This window comes from Necator americanus, chromosome III (genome assembly GCF_031761385.1).
Source record: "Necator americanus strain Aroian chromosome III, whole genome shotgun sequence".
Lineage (NCBI taxonomy): Eukaryota > Metazoa > Nematoda > Chromadorea > Rhabditida > Ancylostomatidae > Necator > Necator americanus.
This window is the reverse complement of record NC_087373.1, coordinates 26787125-26808058: the sequence shown is the minus strand read 5'-3', so window position 1 is coordinate 26808058 and position 20934 is coordinate 26787125. Positions and strand designations below refer to the sequence as shown.

Genomic DNA, 20934 nt, shown 5'->3' with positions numbered 1-20934 from the left:
AAAATGAAGACAACTTTTCATTCGCTTCTTTCATTGCTAACTGATTACACATCTTCATATCCGAATTGCTCGCATCCATCTTCAACTTCTTAACGACCTTGTACATGTGGTTCTGTCTACAGCAAGAATTTGTTCGAACTCGTGTAGGTTCAACAACCTCGGTGACTAAAAAAAACTAATGACGTTGTCTTTAGAGAGCGGATTTGTTTGCGATTTGTTCAGTGATTTATCTTTAAACGATTGCTTCTCTTCAATACTCCCGCTTTCTATGACAACCACCATATAGCACTTTTGTGGCAGAGGTCTGACATGAAGAAACCGAGCAGGCAGACGGAGCTGCCGTGACCCTTTGCGGTCGTAAAGGCGAGTGCGATGTTCGCTGTGTTAACTACGTTGTAAATCATCAACGGCGGCTCACAATTAGAGGCTGTTTCTGAAGGAACAACGAAGGCCGATCGGCCAACACAAAGTCGCTTCCTTTTCACTTTATTCGTCCTAATCTTATCTTGTCTGCGTACGGCTTATCTTTACTGCTTCGTGGCAAAGCTGGAGAATATCGTGGCAATATGAAACATATGTTGAATGTGGAACACTTTTGCTGCTCATTATTTTCTGTGAATGGAAGCTCAGGTTAGTGCTTCTGATTCGTTTAAATTTCCATATAGTATTTGTAGCATTACGATCTAGCAATAACATCTAGTTAACATGTTCTAATACTGGAAAACAATTATTCCACTTGAATAATCGTTTCATTCCTCATTTAATTCTCTTCTAAACGTTAACCTTCTATGCAATCTCGATCTATATAAAATATACTAAAGGAGCCATACGGATTGACAAAAGCCGACTCCACGGAAACTATTCCGTGTTACTTCGAAGAGGACATCACGTTGCATCAACTGGAAAAACTAAAGGTACGGTTAGAACTTTATTTTCCACTTGATAACGATGCAGCATTCATAATATTTATCAGAGGACCTGTAAACATCTGCCCTAAGAGTAGCTTAAAAAGCCATGAACAAGTCTGTTAGAATTCTTTTCATTCGTTGAATCATTTATTCGGAAGAGATCCTGCAAGAAGCCATACTGTAAAAGTAAATGTTATAATGTAGCTGACTCGAGGAAGAAGGAGAAGAATTTTGCATTCAAGACAAGGTCCACGTACAATTCTGTAAATGCTTCGAGCTTGCTACTGATGACTTCAGTGGGAACTCGAGCACTCGAGAAAAGTCTATACTCTGCTACGGTAGTGTAGTGGCAAAATGAAGAGACATTCGCCTGTCTTTAACACCACCAATGGAGTGACTGTCGGGAAGGCAACACCGTCCACCTGAGGGAGACATTTCAACACCTTGCTGAACCGGCAGTCAATATATATATATATATATATATATATATTCCTAAAATCGTGCGCATCCAATTACCGACATACATGGCGATCAGAGAAAAAAGCACTGATTGGAGGGGTTGGAGCTCATGGGTAGTATTCGAAAAATGAAGATTGGAAAATTTCTCGGCGATGATGGTATTGGCGCAGAAATGCGGGATCTTTTCCTCATTCTGGGATTTCTTAGATGGCGAAGATCATCCTTTCGGTATTTATTGACAAAAGGATACCTGACTCGTGGAGAGACGCTACCGTAATTCCCCTCTTCAAGAATCTATACGTCACGGAACCCGAGAATCATCAAGGAATATCATTGGTATAAGTAATGTGCAAGGTTTTTGAGCGGATCATCCTAGATCGGCTAAAACCAAACGTCACGAAGGAACCACCCGCGATGAGCGATCCAGCTTTCGCTCTGGTCGGCCGACGATTGATGATGGTAATCCCCGCCAGATTTTCCACTCTTTACAATTTTGGATACAGACCATAACTTCCGACTCCATAAGTGCTTTTTCGCTGGCCGCGGTGTAGAGAGAGACGGTGGTTGTCGGTTCATGGCCAAGAAAGTAATCGAAGTGTGCCAGGGATAATCGAAGCATCTACAGTCAGCGTTTCTAGACCTTGAAGCCGCTTTCGATTCTTCTCATCAAGGGAGTCTTCTTAATGCGCTTCGCGCTGATAAAGTTCGAGGAAAATTTATACGCTTATTTAACGAAGGGAATAGAAGAGCAACTTGAACATCAGCTGGATGTACTACACCGAGGCGGGAACTGGAGTGAGACAAGGAGCTGTAGCGGGACCTTTTCTCTTCAACTTTGCCCTCAACAACATTACACCAGGAACAGTTGAACAGTGTCCCGTCTATATTGTTTTATAATTGTTTTAGAACCGTCACGCCCCTTGGTCAATCTCGAATACGCCGATGATGTAGTGATATTCGCTGCTGGCAGCGCCAAGTATCAACATGGTGAACCTAGTATCGAAATTAGCCGCAGCATGTGGATTGCGACTTCGTATCGACAAATGCATGAAGAAAAAAATCAGAGTGGACGGACTACCTATTGAACTCGTGGATGAGTTCTGTTATTAGGACTGTATCCTGAGAAACGATGGCAGGTACGAGAGAGGTAATCACCAAAGATGTGCTAGTGCCATTTTAGCATAAAAGTTCTTGACTAAATCGCTGTGGTCGACCTCCATCGCCAACGAATTCGACTTACGAGTCTATCTATCCGCAATGCGCCCCATCATAATGATCGGATAGGAAACTTCGACAGCACCGTCAACCGTGATGGAGAAGCTTGACTGCATGGACAGAAAGTTGTTTAGACGGCTGTTTTGTTAATTTCACTGATAACGTGTCATAAGGAAGAAGTTTATTCAAAAGATGCACCCACAGATGACACGTGGGTAACACTAACACCATTCCCCGCCCTTCCATAATAGTCACAGAAAGATGTCTTCGATTTCTTATCCACGTTAAAAGAACACAGACTGACCGTCTCGTGTCTTGTTAAAGTTGTTTTGGGGATGCTCTCAGACCAATCCCTAGTCGTAAAAGAAAGTTTTGTGGGGGGTGGTAGAAGAAGATCTGAGGGCACTCGACGAGAGCGATCATTGGCTGAGTAATGCTCAAAGTGAGATCGTTTCAGGTCCAAATTGGAAAGGAAAGCTCAGTTTGCTTTCATAATAATCGGGTTTCCGGCTCACCACCCATCTGCAGATCATTTGAGATCATTTTAGAAGATTCTTCCCATTTCCAGGAATGTTATTTTGTTTCACGAAATTTTTAATAATGGGCTCATTTTAGTAAAGCTTCTGCAGAATTTTCAATCTCAAGCATTTTTACTGCTGCTGTGGCCGATAAGGCATAAAGAGTTGAGCTTCAAAATTCACAGTACTTCAGCTTTTCAAAATTTTGAAATTTTTAACCCCCACCGAGTAAATAATAATAGCTGTGTTTAGAAGTGAAACATTATGTTATTTAGAACTGCCTCAATGTTGTTTGTTTCCAGGTTATCAACCATGATCAGCAAGTGATTGCGATGCTCAACTACTTTTATGCAAACTCTCAATTAAGCCAGAAAGAGCGACAAATCCTCTTTGATTTCCTTCACAGAAAACTGGGTAAGTCGTTTCCGCTCGCAATCTTGCAGGGTTCTTGTGGATTATCTTGTGGATTGTAGTTCTTTTTTGATATGATATTTATATATATACCATAAGTGTGTTAGTGTATACCATAAGTGTCAGTGTTGTTGCCAAAAATTCCGTGGTTCTTCTAGATATTTGACCTGTTAGGGATATGCAATGACAGTGTGCACTCCTCTTCAATATCTGGGTAACTCCGGCCATGTAACTGTGCAAGTTATGTCGCCCGTACATGCTAGGATTGGATGCTCCAAAATCTAATCGCATTTGGTATAAACAGGGACAGCAGGAAGCAATCCGACTATATGCGACCCCATATATATAGGGAAGGACATCCCATTGAAGCGCCTTCAAAGTTTTTTTGACGATTTTTGCAACATGTGGCCGACACTTGTTCATGACTTTTGGCGTATTGGAGGAGTTGCATCAATTGTCGTTCGTACAGTTCCCCAGTAATGGTTTCGTTAGGCTTGAGTAGTTAGATAGATAGAGAGGCATAGTAGATCGCTCCGAGCTGATCCCACCAGATGCACAGCATTAGCTTCTTGCGATAAATATTTAGTTTGAATTTATATATTTGATTTAGGTCGTTGAAGTAGATGCATGGGCTTACCACACGATTTTCTGCGCTTTGGGTTGTAGTGGTGGATCGTTTTTTGTTTCTGCACCATTCCCATGATAATGGGAAGGTTTGAATTCCCTCAAGAGGAGCTCGATGGAATTTTGAGTCACTCCCAAGGTGTTAGCGAGCTCCTCTTGAGTTTGGCAGGAATCTTGGTCAAATAACGGCTCTAACTCAGCGGCTTCAAACTTTGCTGACCTACCTTCGCGCCCTTTGCCGCTGATGTAAAAATCGCAACTTTTAAATTAAATCGCAACCACTACTCAAGGGTTTCTATTGGTGGACCATGGTCCCAATGTGATTCACCTAACATTCCACGTCCATCAGCTGCACTTTTCTTCAAATTAAAAAAAAAACAGCGCTTTCCCGCAAATTGTGTGTTGTTGGCACAAAAGTTCCCAAGGTCAGAGCACTAAGAAAGTTTGCTGTTTACGCTTCAGCAAAATGACATATACTGATTTTTAGAGAGAAATGATGATGCCTTAACATGAATATAGTTACAAGATGAACTCGTAGCTTTTGCATTGATTTGCTCGAGCTGTGTTCAAGATTGGAAACTATCTTTACTAACAGCTGACGATTCGGCGTTATCGCTTTCGTCGCAGCCTGAAGAAGTCAGATCCATCAGTAATTTATCCTCTCAAGTGCCTCATCACCTCCAAAAAGTATTCAGACGAAGAATCAACAACCATACTCAAAGAACAGCACATCGTGTAGTGCTGACCTCATTTGTTTGTAGATGGTAACGTAACATACCACCACGTACCACAATCACGAATCGCAATGGTTCTTTCATAGAGACCTGACGGGCCAATCCATAAAGCAGAGCTATCATAGGTCTTTACATAGGGCTAGTTCGTCTGTGATCGCAATGCACTCATCTTTCTGCTTATTTTAGGACTTTTGGCGATCATCCAAGGTGCTTCTAGCGTCCTGCGCGCTATGATCTCAGATTCAAAAGTTAGTAATCGTAACTTCTACCTCTATTTTGGAGTTTTGATGAGATATTCTACGGTGTGCTCCGAGCGGGGTAGAGAGTTTAGATTTTGCGTGTCCATCTAGGTGCTCCTTGACCCGAATACACCGAGGGCGTCCCGTTTCCCCTATAATAGTCACTGCACGACCTGCACGTGGTACGATACACCACTCCTGATACCATTCAATCCCATTCCCAGCCCTGTGGGCAAACCACGCAGCTAGGAGAGTACAGAGTCGGTCATATGCGCGATTGCGTACCAGCGGACACTTGAGGTTCGCTAGTGGTATTTCCACAACTATCACATTGTTCTGAAGATCCGCTTGGCGCAGGTAACTCTGCACCAATCTGCTCATATCATTAGATATGTAGGGCAGACAGAACGGAATCTTTTCTGGGCCATTTAGTACTTTGGACCGTTGCGAGGGATGTCGTGCCTGTTGAGCAACACATTCTCCAGTTGGATCCCTCCGCTGTCCTGCACATGTTGCTTACAACAGGTTTTTTCATCTTACCGAGGTGTGCTGAACGGAATGGATTACGACGTTTGCTGCTGGGTTTTTGACGTCATTTAGTCTTCTACATCCCATTTTGCAAGTAGATATGGGTATTCAGACCAACTAACCAGTTGGTTTCTCCCTTGTGAAGTTAATGGTCGGACCCTGCTGGTTATGAAGATTGAAGCACGTGTACAACTCTGCCTGTGTTGACCAGACAAAGCAACAATCACGTATGTAGTGACAATGTAGCAGTGGCTTGCGGTCTAATGTAAGATTTTCGATTCTGAACTTAAAAACAACGGCAGAAGTAGGTGCCAGCCGTTGCCCATAACCAGGCCTCTAACTTATTGTCCCGAGCATCGGAAAATGGAGCAACTGAGGCACTATCAGCGGTATCAGTGTCATGATTTGCCTAATGCTCAATCTGTACTGGTCCAATGAGTCCTGGTGCTGCGTAAACAATTAACACGATGCTTCATTACGATTTACTGCTAATTACGCCAGGTACCGAACCATCGCTATGCATCCGATAAGCGAGCACTCTACCTTTTCACTATTGTCCAAAGTTATGTGGCTATGTATGTTGGTTTTGATAACGCAAGTTAGTTTCTCTTATATGTTAGTGAGGGTAAATGAACTTTTATGTGAATGTATACTTTCAAATTTGCAAGCTATGATCCTATACAATAACGGGGTTATTCTGTCACGTGTGTGCGTCTGGGTATGTGTGTGACTCAGTCAAGAAATTCCAAAAAGAGAGGAAGAAGAATACTATGGTGCGCTGGAGCCTCAACGCGGTGAAATTGGGTGAGACGGGTACTACAGCGTCGAATTCGTGCTCCGAAGCCAGGTAGCTGTAAAATTGGGTGTCGGAATGGTGCGCCGGTGCCAGGAAGCTATAGAATGGGGAGAGACGGGTTCCACTGCGTCGTATTGGTACGCGGGAGCCCCAGCGCAGTAGAATTTGTTTCTATGGCTCCTTCACATGTCTATTTCCCAACATGTCTCCATGATGCTGCAAACATCTTTTCTTCAAAAAGAGGAAACACACGTGCGAACGGCTGCTTAAATACAATACATAGTAGCAAACAGTTTGCGCGATCTGACGTGGGACGTTATTTTTGTCACTACAATAGTGAATTTTACGTCATTCCATGTTAGCACATCATTCTTTGCTAATAGTCGAGAACTGAGGAGACATTATTCTTCGAATAATGTTTCCAAATTGCGGCGGTTTGAGAGAAACATAGGTGTAAAATCAAGCTGGATTGCTCTCCAAATATAGAACTGAGCGTTTAAGGAAAAACCATAAAATCTTTCACCAACGCTTAAATTTTTGGGTAAAAAAATTGAAGAAAGCGTTGATAGAAGAAAGCAACTCTAATTTTCCAAGAATTGTCGCTATATATATATATATATATATATATATATATATATATATATATATATATCAGTCGAACGTCCGGCTAAGGCCGGACTTCAGACTTTCTGTGGTGTTCTCCCTTTGCCTTCGCTCCCTTTCACTGATCAATGAAAATTAATAGTAGTGGCATTTTCAGTCGTAAAATTAGAATTGTTTTTCTAAAAATGCTTGCTTCCTCTTTTTTTTTATAAAAAAGGCGGAAGACTTCATAATTTTTTTCTAAACGCATCAGATTCAAACTTCACCTTCAAACACTGCTTTCATACCATTATAGTTTAGGTACAATTTGAAAGCATTACTCGAAGTATGGGTATTTCTCCTAATTTCCACCAACACTTATCACAGAATGATGTTTTAGCATAAAATGACACAAACAACATCATCGTACTGATAAAGATAACGTCACACGTCATATCATGTAATCTGAAGGCTACTATTTAAGCAGCCGTTTGCTTGCGTGTTTCCATTTTCTAAAGGAAGGGTCTGACCAAGCTGATTAAGGAAACGTGCGATAGAATTATACACGCGGTGGAGTACAATGAAGTTGAATACACAGACACAGTTTTTACGGCTATGAAAAGGTTCACATAGTCTCATTTACCTACAGCGAAATGTACGTGAAGTTAATGCGCGATACTACTGCACCGAGGCGCACAAACTCAGCGCCGTGGTACCCGTCTCACCCGATTTTGTAGCATCTCGACGCCGGCGTACCAATTTGACGCTGGCGGATCCGTCGCACCCCCTTTTTGGAATGTCGTTTCGAAAACGCACACAAACAAATGACAGACTAGGCATGTTATTATATAGCATGATATACGACTGCTTTGATGACTTTGCAGCATCGTTTCTTCACCATTTGCACATGTGAATGAATGACGAACAGCGATATCATGTGGATAACGCAGCGAGGATATGTTGCTAGGAACTCCCTCACTAAGTCAGCCTGCGTTTTAATATGTCTTTATATTAACTCCCGTATTTCTTAACAAAATTTCATTCAAACCTAAGGACTTATGTGCGACCCAAATTTATGCATACCAACTAGTAGTAACTTGCTTTTACCGTGTACTCCAATAAGTATTTATGAGTTGTTGCATTATTTAGTTGCATTCTTCTCAATCTGAATAATTCACTAGTAGCAGCGCAAATCCATGTTTGATCTGCAAGGGCGCGGTCAATCTGGTCTCCTCAGCAGCCTATTCAACCAATACCAACAAATGGGCTGTTGAGAGAACCGTAATTGTGCAAGAGTGGCGTTCTAACAGGGGGAACGAAGAACGAGGGCCGTTTACCGCGCGGTTTTCTGGGACGATTCGGGGAAAGAGAGTGGGCTCACGCTTACACTCGTGATCTACTCTATATTTACCCACAGAAAAACTGACATCGTCAGTTTCGTGACTAGATGGAACTGTCACAGGAAGCACGGAATGTGTAGGAGTCACCCCATGCGTCCATCATTCCAACCCTCGTTTTTGTAGCGGATGTGGATTTATGCAGAGTTCAGTATAGAGTAGCTTTGGTAATGCTTGAGGCCTCCCTACGGAGAACGCATTAGTACTTTTTGTGGAGGAGACATACAACACAGAATTCAATCCTTTAAGCACGCTGAGTACTTCCTATTCACTGTATTTTAGATTGGCCATTCCCTGTTTGTACTCTCCTGTACAGCGAGACTATTGAAGAAGACAAGGATAATGGAGTAATGCTGCGAGTGAAACGATACATCGAGGTGAGGTGGATAAAAGTGCTGATCTTTTGTTCATATTCTTGTCCTTTCATATACTCAAGTAGCGATCTCACAACAGCATTGTGTGCACAGATCTTCTGCCTAAAATACAGATTGTTATTGTGACGCATGCGCACTAACTCGTATTATACACATCAATTCAGCCGAGTCTTCCATTTCCCTACTTTTTTACAGCTGAACACTAGAATGTGGTCTCTCCGTCTACTAAAAACAGCAGAGTGTCTCAGGAAGGTACCTCGATTCACATGGGCGAAGTATTATGCGAAATAAGCCGATTTCAAAGATGTGGACCAGCCTCAGAGTATCGCTTTCAATTCTCGTGTCTTTTTGTTCCAAACACAAATGAATATTTATGTTACCGAATGAGCAATAAAACTGTATTATAAATGTCACTGAACGAAAGCGTGAAAATTTAGCCCGGAAATTTTTGACGTAGAAGATCAAGCACCGTTACTATTGCCTATAAATATATTCTCGAGGGAAATCTTTCTCTACTCTGGATTCAGTACCATAGCTGATCGAGGTGAAATCTTCAATCTGAAATGTGAACGATTATTACTATACTCACATTACTTTGAAGAAAAAAAAAACAAAATCTACCTGTTTAAGCAACATCTTTGTCGTTTCTCTCTGCTTCTCCAACTCAATCATCAGACGCTCATTTTGATTTTCTAATTCTGTCACTCTGTCACGAGTCGTAGCATCCCCTACAGACTCAATTGGCTTTTTTTCTTCTAAACATAAATATACCGAGTCATTTACTGAATAAGATTTTTTAACCGACCTTTTTGCTCATTGCATGCTCCCGCAAGTGCGTTCTGATCATTCACACTAGAATAGGCATAGGAATCCTTATATGCATAATTACGGAAAGAATTGCTTCTTTAAAAAGGGAACCCTTGTGAACCACTCACCGTATGTTGTCATAAATGAAATTCTTGCGATAAAAACACACCGCGGGAATGAGGATAAGAGGAAGCAAACGAATGAGAAACCACATAGAACAAAGTATCACGGCCGCAATACCAACGAGTACAACACCAGCAACGATTCGTCCATTTTCAATCCTGAATATATCTTTCGCTTTCTCGGGATATGCTTCGATATAACATAAGGTGTGGACGAACTCATTCTGCGTAGGCTTCTTCCCAATTCCATCTAGCTTCACTGAAATGAGAGGAATTCACATAAAATGTTTCAAGACCACAGACGCAAACGTTACAAATTTCTACTTTTTTTGCTACTTTTCCTTGCAAGCAAACGTACCCAATCTTTCGAAGGAAGAGCACTGCTCAACATCCATTCGATCGCCTTGGGCGATTTCTCAATGATAATCGTTTAATAATCGTTAAACAATCAGAAAATTCAAAAATATATTTTCATATATTATAAACAAGAGCTATATATTTACATTATATTATTTACTTATATATGATCCATTCAGTCTAATCCTTTCCGCTCAATGCTGAGATTTGCTTCTCCTCATGCGATCGTGTACGAAAAACTAATTAGATTGAATTGGTTTACTGATATCAAGTCTACATAGAGAAGGAAGTTCATAATTCTAAGAAAATGGAACCGTATAGTTCGAATGAATTCGACATCACTCTCAAATGAGGGTAATCTTCTTTGTATTAAAGTGGACTACAACAGTTAAATTCCATGCAGAACCTGAAGTCCGGCATTAGCCGGAATGTATACGAATATACATTCCGCCTAACGCCGGACTTTAGGACTACCCGTGGTGTTCGCTTCAGTTGCCTTCAGTGGCCAGTATAAATCTAAAGTACGGGCACATTCTGTAAGTTCCGGCCACATTATTAAACTTGTTTTTGTTGCTGGCAATGGGTCTTCTTGCTGTTTTCAAGAGATACAAAGATTGTTGAAAGATTTTCCAGTCTTCTTTGTAACGACGTTTGTATCATCAAAGAATATTCATACTTGAACGTGAGGAAAGAAGTAGAGGAGTTTTCGGTCGTCCTTCTTTTGGCATTAATAATAATGTTACATAATAAAATAAAGTTCGTGAACAAATTTTGAAAAAGATGAGAGAAGTCAAAAAGAAGAGAGGCAAGAACTGCTCCAATATCGAGCATATCATTCATCCAAAGTTGATTTTGCGACATAGGGTGTAGTCAGTTCTAGATCTTTCTGTTTGTCCGTTCATCACGTAATGCTAAAAACAAACATATAACAAAATTTCGCATTTCTCTTTCGTCGTTTTCCGTTTGAGCCCTCAAACCTCATAACGTGTTTCATCTGGGGACGCACTATTTGTAACACTCACAGTTCAAGTGTTGTGACTCTAATTTCTTCTTAAAAAACCTTACGCGTAATACATTGCTTAGAACTCAGTTCCTCCTGACTGGCTTCTATTGATGTGCCCACAGTGTGAAACATTTTTCGAAGTATTGTGCAACGCTCTTTTGAATTTATTTAGACAGGTAGCTATCGTTTATGAAGTTGAGCCCACGAATTTGCACCAATTTTTAAAACCCGGTTGCACAATAGAAGCAGAATAGAAAAATAGAAATACGTGCAATAAGTTGCAGTGTTGTTGCACTGTAATATAATACCGAACGTGAAAAAAGAAGTAGAAGAGTTTTTAGCCGCTCCAGTTTTGGCTGCAATACTATGAGTCTACGATAAATCTAGAAATTGAAGGTTAAAGCGTCATCAATCAGAACGAGACATACTAAATGTAATGTTGGCCTAAAAGGGATTATGTTTTCTTGTTTGCTCTTGTTTTTTGCAACAACCTCTTAAAACTCTAAGGAATCTGTTGGTGTTTTGCAGCTTGTTTTAGTTGTTTCAATCTAGCGCTGAAAAATGTATTATCATGATTAATGCTATATAATAACGGGCTTAGTCTGTCACGTGTGTGTGTGGGTGTGAACCGAAATTCCAAAAAAGGGGTGTGACGGGTCCACCGGCGTCGGATTGGTGCGCCGGCGCCAAAAAGCTATAAAATGGGATGCGACGGGTCCCGGGCATCGGATTGGTGCGCCGACGCCAGAAAGCTATGAAATGGGTTGCGACAGGTCCCGTGGCGTCGAAATGGTGCGCAATAACACCGTGCGGATGTCGGAAAAGGTAAATGGAACGTTGCAGCCGTCTCATAGCCGTGGCCTCTGGTCGCCTTGCATTTCACATTTAGTCGCGTCTATTTCCTTGCTTTTTTGCCTCAACTTGGCAACATGGCTTCCTCAGAAGGTGGAAACATGCATGCAGGCGGCTGTTTAAAGGCATCACCTCACGAAACTGGAGTGGTACGAATTTCCATTGGAGTATTCGTATACGAAGTTGTAGGTTATGGGGAGGAGGGTGATTCCGTTCTTTTCTTCCTAACTACCATAGAAAACGGCCCGGAAGATACGGCTTCGAGCGTTCCGGCACACTATTTTCTACAAGGAGTTCGATTGGAGCGCGCCAGGCCTCTGCGGCGCCGCATCTTCCGGTCCGTTTTTTACGGCAATTAGGAAGAAATGGACGGAATCACCCACTTCTCCATGATCAACGATCCCGTATACGAATACTCCACCTAAAATCCGTACCACCTCAGATTCGTGGGGTGAGGCCTTTAAATAGCAGCAAACAGTTCACATCTGACGTAAAACGTTATCTTCATCAAAAGGATGATGTTTTTCACGTCATTTTATGCTAAAACATCATTCTTTGATAACTGTTGGGGAAACAGGAGGAAAATCCATATTTCGAGCAATGTTTTAAAATTTTGTCTGCAATATATTGGTGTAGAAGGGGTGTTTGAAGGTGAAGTTTGAATATTCTCTAAACGTAAAAATGATGCGCATAGAAAGAAAACTATGAAATGTTTCGCGTAAATTTATTTAAAAAAAGAAGAAAACGTTGTTAGAAAATCAGAATTCTGATTTTACAGAAAACATCACTACTATTAGTTATTGATTTATTTTAATTAATTGGTCAGTGAAGACGAGCGAAGAAAACACCACCAAAACGTCTGAAGTCCGGCTTTAGCCGGACGCTCAGACTGGTTATATAATAACGGGCTTATTCTGTCACGTGTGTGCGTCAGTCACATTGGTGCGCCGGCACCAGATATCCATAAAATAGGGGGCGACGGGTACACCGACGTCGAATTCCTGTGTCGTGGTCTAGAAATATCGCGCAGTACCTTCGTGTCCATGTGGCAAAGGTAAATGGGACGTTGCAAACGTTTCATAGTCGTATCCACTTTCCCCGTTGCTTTTCACCTCAACGACTCCTCCGCTCTTCAGAAAGTGGGAACACGAATGCTAACTGCTGCATATATAGTAGCCAACTGTTTACATGATCTCATGTGGAACGCTATCTTAATCAGCACGATGAAGTCCTTCTCTTCTCTTCATTTTATGTGAAACATCATGCTGTGATAACTGCTGGAGGAAACAAGAGGGAAACCTATACTTTGAGTAAGTCGTTGTCTTGTCTACATTACACTAGTATCGAAGGAGTGCTTAAAGGTGAAATTTGAGTGTTCTCCAAATGTAGAACTGACGCGTTTACAAAGAAAACTATAAAATCTTTAGCCTAAATTTCCTTTAAGAAGAAGAAAACGTTAGGGAAACGCAATTCTGATTTTACAGAAAATGTCACTATTATTAATATATTTTCATTAATCAGTGATGGCGAGCGGAGCGAACACCAAAGAAAGTTTGAAGTCCGGCTTTAGCCGGAGGTTCAGACTGGTATTCGAATATAATATTATGGAGGGATAGTTCGAGCAGTGGAGCAGTGAATAAAGGCCTAGATAACTTGTTGGACAAAAACATTTGTTTTTTTTGTGTTTCCAGACTAGAGCTTTTCGATCAGACCACACATTCTGAGGAAAATGGAGGATCGCTAAGTATGAAAGAAGTCATGAGATCGGTTTGCGAGGTCTGATGTAGGTTTGTCGAAAAACCCATCCAAACTGCATGAGCGCATACGATGAGAAATAAGAACCACTGGGAGATATGAAAGTGCACCAGTTTTACAATTAAAAAATTAGGAGTTGAAGCATACCATCGGAGAAGGGCATGAAGCGATTTTGAAGATGCACGTTTGGCTTAGTTATCTGCTGCGGAGAGTCCCACTCCTTAACAACGCTCAAATTAGACAATATTAAACAGAATTTCCACTTAAACCGTCCAAACTAGTAACACTGTATATTACACGCCTCTGAAATTTAAATTTGAAAAGTCTTATCAAAAGGTTTCTAGCTTTGAAATTTATCATCGATGTTAGTGTGACATCATTTAGTTTTCTTTCTCAACAACTCCAACCAAAGAAAATGTAACGATGAGATGATTTTGTCAAATTCCAATGAATGCCTTTTTCGTTAAAAAATATCAATGTGCTAGCATTGTAACAACTCTGATGCTGCGTTCAAGGCGGCTTGCAGCGTCTTAGTACTGTTGCCTGTACAAATCTTGATATCACAGGCCTATAAAGAGCTCTAGAAAGGTCACAAAAATACATATCGCGGAAGCGCGATTAAAAAAGAAAGCTGAGGGTTTTGAAATATCTTGAGCACGCGGATCAGATGATAGAGCCCAATAGGAAAGGCAGCCGAGGATCGTCATCGTATGCAACTGCTTACTCGCTATGGCTTTTCTCTGTATGATTACCACAGTTTTCTTCGTCGTTTACCCAGTTTCGGCTCTAGCCTCTAGCTCTAGTGACTTGGTGCAGCTCATCTTCATCGAACTCTACGTAATAGCCATAGCATTCATCATCGTCTCCTCGTAGTCTATCCACGTCTTTTTGCTGTATGTCGGTCCTTGCGTTGCTTGCGATTTCTAACTCTTATGAACGTGACCAGTTTTTTGGTAGTCGTGATACGGTTCAACTGACATAACAGTTTGATTTTTGATTTATCGTTTTTTAACTAAGAACCTCATAATGATGGAACTGTGCTTGTTTGTGATCACTAATTTTGTTATGTTATCACTTACCTTGTTATGCTGTGTTCCCACGTTACTATCGTGACTCGCTTTATGTGCATGGTATAAACTCCCAGTATCTCAAGGTAAACATATACTCCAATCGTGTTCGTGTCGTGTAAGAGGACGACACCCGGACTTACACCTATATGTTCAAGACCCGCGTGGCACGACTAGACCTATTTTAATACAGGAGAAGGAACAAAAGCCCAGGCCAAGAACCTTAGTGAACTCCGCTTGAAATATGGTGTAAACGAGAGAGCACAGTTTTTCGGAACTTTGTAAATACGGTTTGTGAGGAAAGATTGGGTGATGTGATGGAGGCGGCGGTGATAAAACCAAAAGTTTGGATTTTTCACTGATGAAGGCAATGAGATTAGATCAAAGACTTTATGAGGATCTACGCAAAAAACACACAAAAATTCCTTTGCTTGACTTCCTCGCCAAATAGGAATACTTGATAACAAGACAGATTCCCTAGACCCGGTGCGCAGATATCTATGTTGAAAAGCAGCAGTGCATTCAGTTCAAAAGAAAGATATCTTTGGATTAGTTTGCGACAAATATCCACGAACTTCACGTAGATTAAATTGGCTGATTCAGTGCAGCTAGTGATTGTAGCGTAGTCAATCATTCCGTCGTAGGTTCCTCAATACTACTATCATAGTAGCGTTTAGCAACTTTACGAGAAAACAAGGGAAATTTGTTCGAATTGTTCTGGTGTTTGACAAAATCAAAGAAGATAATGTCATGATCGGAGAAGCCAAATAGAGCAAAAATACTTAACAAGAACGAATTTTAAGAAAAGACAATGCCAATTATGTTTGTCAAGTTCAATAAATCCGTTTGTCTTGACGAATCACAAAAAATCCCTCGACTAATTATTCGAAGAGTGATCTTAACATCAAATTCGCGCTCAGCTGCCTTTATTATATCTTGTCTTCTAACCGCTAAGCTCATCCCCTCCCGCGCAGAGTACAGAGATGAAAAAATAAGACTGTCAGACCTAATCTCCAGGGAACTGGTGGGTACGTTGGAAGGTCGCGCAAAATTAGTTTACATGGGGGAAATAAACGTTGCAAAAGAGTAAAGCCGCACTGCAACCTTCATAGAGCATGCAATCACACGGATCTTGCTTTGCACTCGATATGGGCTACTCGGGGCAACTGATAGAGGTTCCGATGTTGCTACAAAAGGTTGCAATCTTTCCGTCATCATTTCTTGCATGTTTTGATTCTCGCCACTTAGAGCTCCTCACTAAATAATGCTGCTCGCTGCGTATGATTACTAAAGGTTGGACACAATCAACAATGTGAACACATTGTGCCGTGGTCTCTCATGTTATATTCAGGCAAGAGCCAACAAGCAGAACCTTTTGAAGGAAAAAGTAGGAGACATTGCACACGATCCAAGAGGAAGGACTGAGCGGTGGAGAAAAGTGAAGACAAAAAAATGCGAAACGAAACCGGATCTTTTGGTGGTCGACCATTTCTATAGATCCCCGCCGACCTCTCCAAAACTCGTGGTCTCGACACTTGTAACTGTGCAATAAATATTATCATGTCAACAAACTCTTACCGTTTATTTTTCACTTATACATCAAATATGACAAGCAGCACAATATCTACCTAGGGCATATCTTAAAGCGAAAAGTCTTATCTCCGTGAAAACAGTAGCTAGAAGTTCTTGGCCGCGGAAAAGCGTTGCCTAAAACGTTTAACGCGTACGATCATTATGTAATCATGAATATATAAAAGTTACGTTAAATGGAGGAATTCAAAGATTTGCGAAGTACATCACTTCAGAGTAGACATGTCCGAAATTCAGTTTCAATGCTTTACATTGTTTTCATCTCTTTTTATGTTCTGCGTCCCTAATTTCATTATAGATAATGTTGTGTTACAGCGCTTGAGATATCTTAGAAACGCTAACAATCTGATATGGACTCTTTCAGCATAACAACAGCCAAACCTGTATAATGGGCTCATGAACTTTCCGGTAGAATTCGTTGACCTCGCAGAAGTCAAAATAATGATCCATTTCGTTTGGTGAGTATGGATAACAAGTTGAGCAATAATCTTCATGACGATAATTGTCTGCGATGTTCATGGAACTAATAAAATTCTCCGAATGTGTGAAAGAACGGATGGAGTGTTCATCCCAGGAATGCGATCGGCGTAGCGGTGCAGATCGCTGAAGCTCGTAGAGTTCTTGTCTCATTGCACTCTGGTTTATCTAAAAATGCTAATATTGCATATTGCTTTAGTTTTTAACACTTACCGAAGGAAGTCTGAATGACTGATTCTGACGACTGCTGTCAGGCAGTGAAAAAGAAAGGATCTCGTCGGTGGAGTCGTTCGTCCTATCCACAGATTCACCTCTTCCTGTACTTCCAAATTGAGAGGCAGCCTGTGGTATGCGTTCACGTTAACAGAACTGCGAAATCAACTTACTACGTATCATTTGCCTGGATCTCCACCTCGCGATTCTTACGATCTTAAGCAAATGAGATGAAAGAATGTCTTATACCGTGATATTATTATCATGATCATGATCATGATATATTCATGATCATGTCATGATTATCATGATCTACTTCTACTATATAATAACGGGCTTATTCTGTCACGTGTGTCTGTGTGTCTGTGTGTGTGTGTGTGTGTGTGTGTGTGTGTGTGTGTGTGTGTGTGTGTGTGTGTGTGTGTGTGTGTGTGTGTGTGTGTGTGTGTGTGTGTGTGTGTGTGTGTGTGTGTGTGTGTGTGTGTGTGTGGGGGGGAGAAAAAGGGAAAAAAGGGGGGGGGGGGGGGGGAGAAAAAGAAAAAAAAGCGGGTCCACCGGCGCCAGATACCTGTAGAAGGGGATGTGATGGGTCCACCGGCGTCAGATACCTATAAAAGGGGGTATGACGGGTCCACCCGGCGTCGGGGTGGCGCGCTGGCGCCAGATAGCTATAACGTGGGGTGAGACGGGTCCCGCGGCATCGAAATGGTGCGCAATAACTTCGCGTGCATGTCGCAAAAGATAAATGGTTAAAGCCGTTTCACAGCCGTTGCCACTGGGAGCGTTGCTTTTCGCCTTCATGACTCCTCCGTGTATCTATTTCTTTGTTCGTTCGCCTCAAGTTGGTAGCATGCCGTTCTCAGAAAGTGGAAACGCGCATGAAAACGGCTGCTTAAATAGTAGCAGGATGTTTATGTGATTTGACGTGGAACGTTATCTTTATCAGCAGGATGATGTCTGTCACGTCATTTTATGTTAAAACATCATTCTGTGTTAACTATTGGGGGAAATCAGGAGAAATACCAATACTTCGAGTAATACTTTCGAATTGTATCTATATTACTCTGGCATCGAAGGAGTGTTTGTAGCTGATGGTCGAATATTCTTCAAATGTAGAATTGACGCGTTTAGAAGGAAAACTCTGTAATCTTTCGCCTTAATTTATAATATAAAGTAGAGAAAGAAAGCGTTGTTAAGAAACACAAATCTTATTTTACAGAAAACACCACTACTATTAACTTTCATTGATCAGTCCAGGGAAGCGAAGCAAAATCACCGAAAGTCTGAAGTTAGGCTTTAGCCGGACATTCAGACCGGTTGGAAATAAAATGCAAACAATGGTGATTATGCACAAGCGTTACAGACATCAATGACTTATCTTGCTTGTGGTTTCAAATTGATGCGTCGGGGTCAGAAACGGCTAACGTGGTGCGAACCGGTTCCTATGGCGTTGAATTGGTGCACCGATGCTAGAAAGCGCTAAAACGGCGCAAGATGTATCCTACTGCGTCACATCAGTGCGTCAGGAAGCACTAGGGCCTTTAAATGGATCGTGATTAGTTTGATGGCACAAAAAAAATGGAATAACCAGGTTAAATGGTGAAGAAGCACTGCGCAACAGTCCCAATTAAATTTGTTAAAAAGCAAATTAGACATTGAGAATCCTTTGCGGTTGCGCGCAGTGTTTCATCCCAATGTACACAATTGTATTTCCACTCCTCTAGGAGTCATCCTCATCATGACTGTCAGATCCTTACTCCAGAAAACACATATGCATACGCGGACAACCGCTAGAGTAGTAGATAGCAGTTTACGTGATGTGGGTCCTTTATCCTTATCCATTTATCCCCTTATCCTGTCGTATGATGATCTTCACGAATTTTCATGTTAGCTCCCGTTCTATGTTAATTGTTGGACTAGAACAACTAAGACTTGGATTTTGATTTTCAAACTGTAGTCGGTATCGGCGGAACATAGATGTGAAATCAATATTTCTCGAACACAGTACTCAAATTTTTAGTTAGAAGATTACAAAATCTTCCATCAGTTACTTTATCTCTGGTAAAAAGTGCTTTTAGAAAATCAAATTGTTATTGATCACTGAAGGCGAGCGAAGCGACCACAACAAAATGTCTCAGCAATGGCATCGGGCTAAAGGTGCCATTTTAGCCAGATTATTACCCAGTTTGATGACGAAACCAGAACCAGAAAGCAGCAAGGAAAGGTCCAACACGTCAACGGCACTGAGATGATTTGCCAGTGATAAAAGGCGCACTTTCTTGTATCTTGCTTCTTACCTTTGCTTAAGACTGACTCATCGTGCACTTTAATTTAAAAAGGCAACCAGAACGTTAAAGAGATTTAATGTTTTAGAGTGCTTTAGCTGCCAGCTTGTTAGGTTGTGCTTATATCCGTTTTCGCAGGTTCGACCTAAGCAATCTGTTTTTTGGTTGTTCACTTGTCGTGAAGTGATACATATGTAGTTTTAAAGCGCGTTCTTTGTTCTATCCTATGAGAACGGTTTTGCCCTGATTTAATTTTAAAGTTTGTAGAGGCATTTCTGAACAATGAACAAAGTATAACTTCGAGCGATCTTCTTGTTCCAATTCAAACTTGGTCGAGACACGGCGGAGACGACTCGTGACATCGATCTTGCTTTTGGAGAAAGTACTAAAGAACGTTTGGCGCGGCGCTGGTTCACTAAATTTAGTAGCGGAAATTAATGTCTTGAAGATGCGGGCGAGAAAATCGACTATCGATCCACTACAGCTTCTCACGTCTCGGCAAAACCACACCAGGGATGTACTGCCGGGAGCTGGACGAAGTGCACCAAAACTCTGATGCGTATACCCGTCATTGACCAACAGAAAAGGTCCAGTACTTTCACACGACACTGCTCGCCCACACATTGCACAATCAACCATACAGAAACTGAAAAAGTTAGGCTACGAGACTCTTCCACACCCACCATAGTCGCCGGACATTTTCCTCTCGAACTACCATTTCTTCAAGCACCTGGACAACTTCTCAAAAACTATGATCGAAGGTGACATCGAAAAAACCTCCATAGAATTTCAAGCTTCTAGATCTCCTGATTTTTATGTTGATTAGTACAAGTAACCTTGTATCTCGCTAGAAAAGATGAGTCGATTGTGATGACTAATAAAGTTTGAGCTGACATGTGCCTGTTTGAATTTGTCGCATTGAAGTAGGTTGAGGAAGAAGGAAATTCCTCTGTTCCTCTTGTGGAACCGTATCTAGAGGCTGAAAAGAAGTGGACGATGGTCAGAGTTGAACGTTCCAAACAGCTCTGGATTTTTAGATATCCGACCGAGGCATGTTCATCGTCAGAACGTAGTCGAACTGAAGTTATAGAGTCCTCAACTTCCGCTTGTGCTGCTTTTCAAGCCTTGAAAGAGTTGACTTCTGAGTTGATGGCGTTGATGATTCCTCTTAAATGTGGAAGCGATGATAAGGCCGGTCTGTTCACATAAGTCGACAAAAGTTATACGACGCTGAATGAGAAACCTCGTATCAGGCAAGTCTAGTGTTTCAGCGAGTCGGCAAAAAAAAACTGAAGAAAATCTGGAGAAATGGCATGATTGAAAACAACTGAGTATATCATCACATCTTCCAGGTTTTTAGCTTTCATTTCACATATCATGTTTGCCTTTCTGTTGTTAAAAATCATGAGCATGATATATAATAAGGGCTTAGCCCGTGTGTGAATTGCGTTTGTCTGCGTGTTACGAAATTCGAAAAAGGGGGCGCGACGGATCCCACGGTGTCGGGTTGGCGCGCCGGCGTAGATAGCTATAAAATGGACTGAGACGGGTCCACCGGCATCGGATTGGTGCCCGGCGCCAGATAGCTATAATATGGGGTGCGATGGGTCCCGCGGCATCG

The 20934-nt window shown here is 41.6% G+C and overlaps 2 protein-coding genes across 4 annotated transcripts; one reads left to right on the top strand and one right to left on the bottom strand.

Annotated features, from left to right (window-relative positions):
• Positions 1-618: 618 nt before the first annotated feature.
• On the top strand, positions 619-9076 carry RB195_011048 (uncharacterized protein; the record flags this gene model as incomplete). The annotated part of the gene is made up of 5 exons (XM_064192306.1): positions 619-630; positions 822-914; positions 3403-3514; positions 8694-8788; positions 8981-9076. 5 exons carry the CDS (start codon positions 619-621, stop codon positions 9074-9076), a joined length of 408 nt encoding a protein of 135 aa, XP_064049889.1.
• Positions 9077-9259: 183 nt separating this feature from the next.
• Positions 9260-17211, bottom strand: RB195_011047 (uncharacterized protein; the record flags this gene model as incomplete). 3 transcript variants are annotated; one of them, XM_064192304.1, is made up of 12 exons in its annotated part: positions 9260-9343; positions 9407-9540; positions 9591-9637; positions 9721-9873; positions 9934-9973; positions 10073-10129; positions 13829-13901; positions 15853-15935; positions 16377-16455; positions 16720-16983; positions 17029-17132; positions 17202-17211. In XM_064192304.1, the coding sequence occupies 12 exons, from the start codon at positions 17209-17211 to the stop codon at positions 9260-9262; spliced, it is 1128 nt and encodes a 375-aa protein (XP_064049886.1). The 3 variants fall into 3 exon arrangements, with proteins under 3 accessions (XP_064049886.1, XP_064049887.1, XP_064049888.1); XM_064192305.1 differs by having other exon boundaries at positions 9407-9513; XM_064192303.1 differs by lacking the exons at positions 15853-15935; positions 16377-16455.
• Between the last annotated feature and the right edge of the window lie 3723 nt (positions 17212-20934).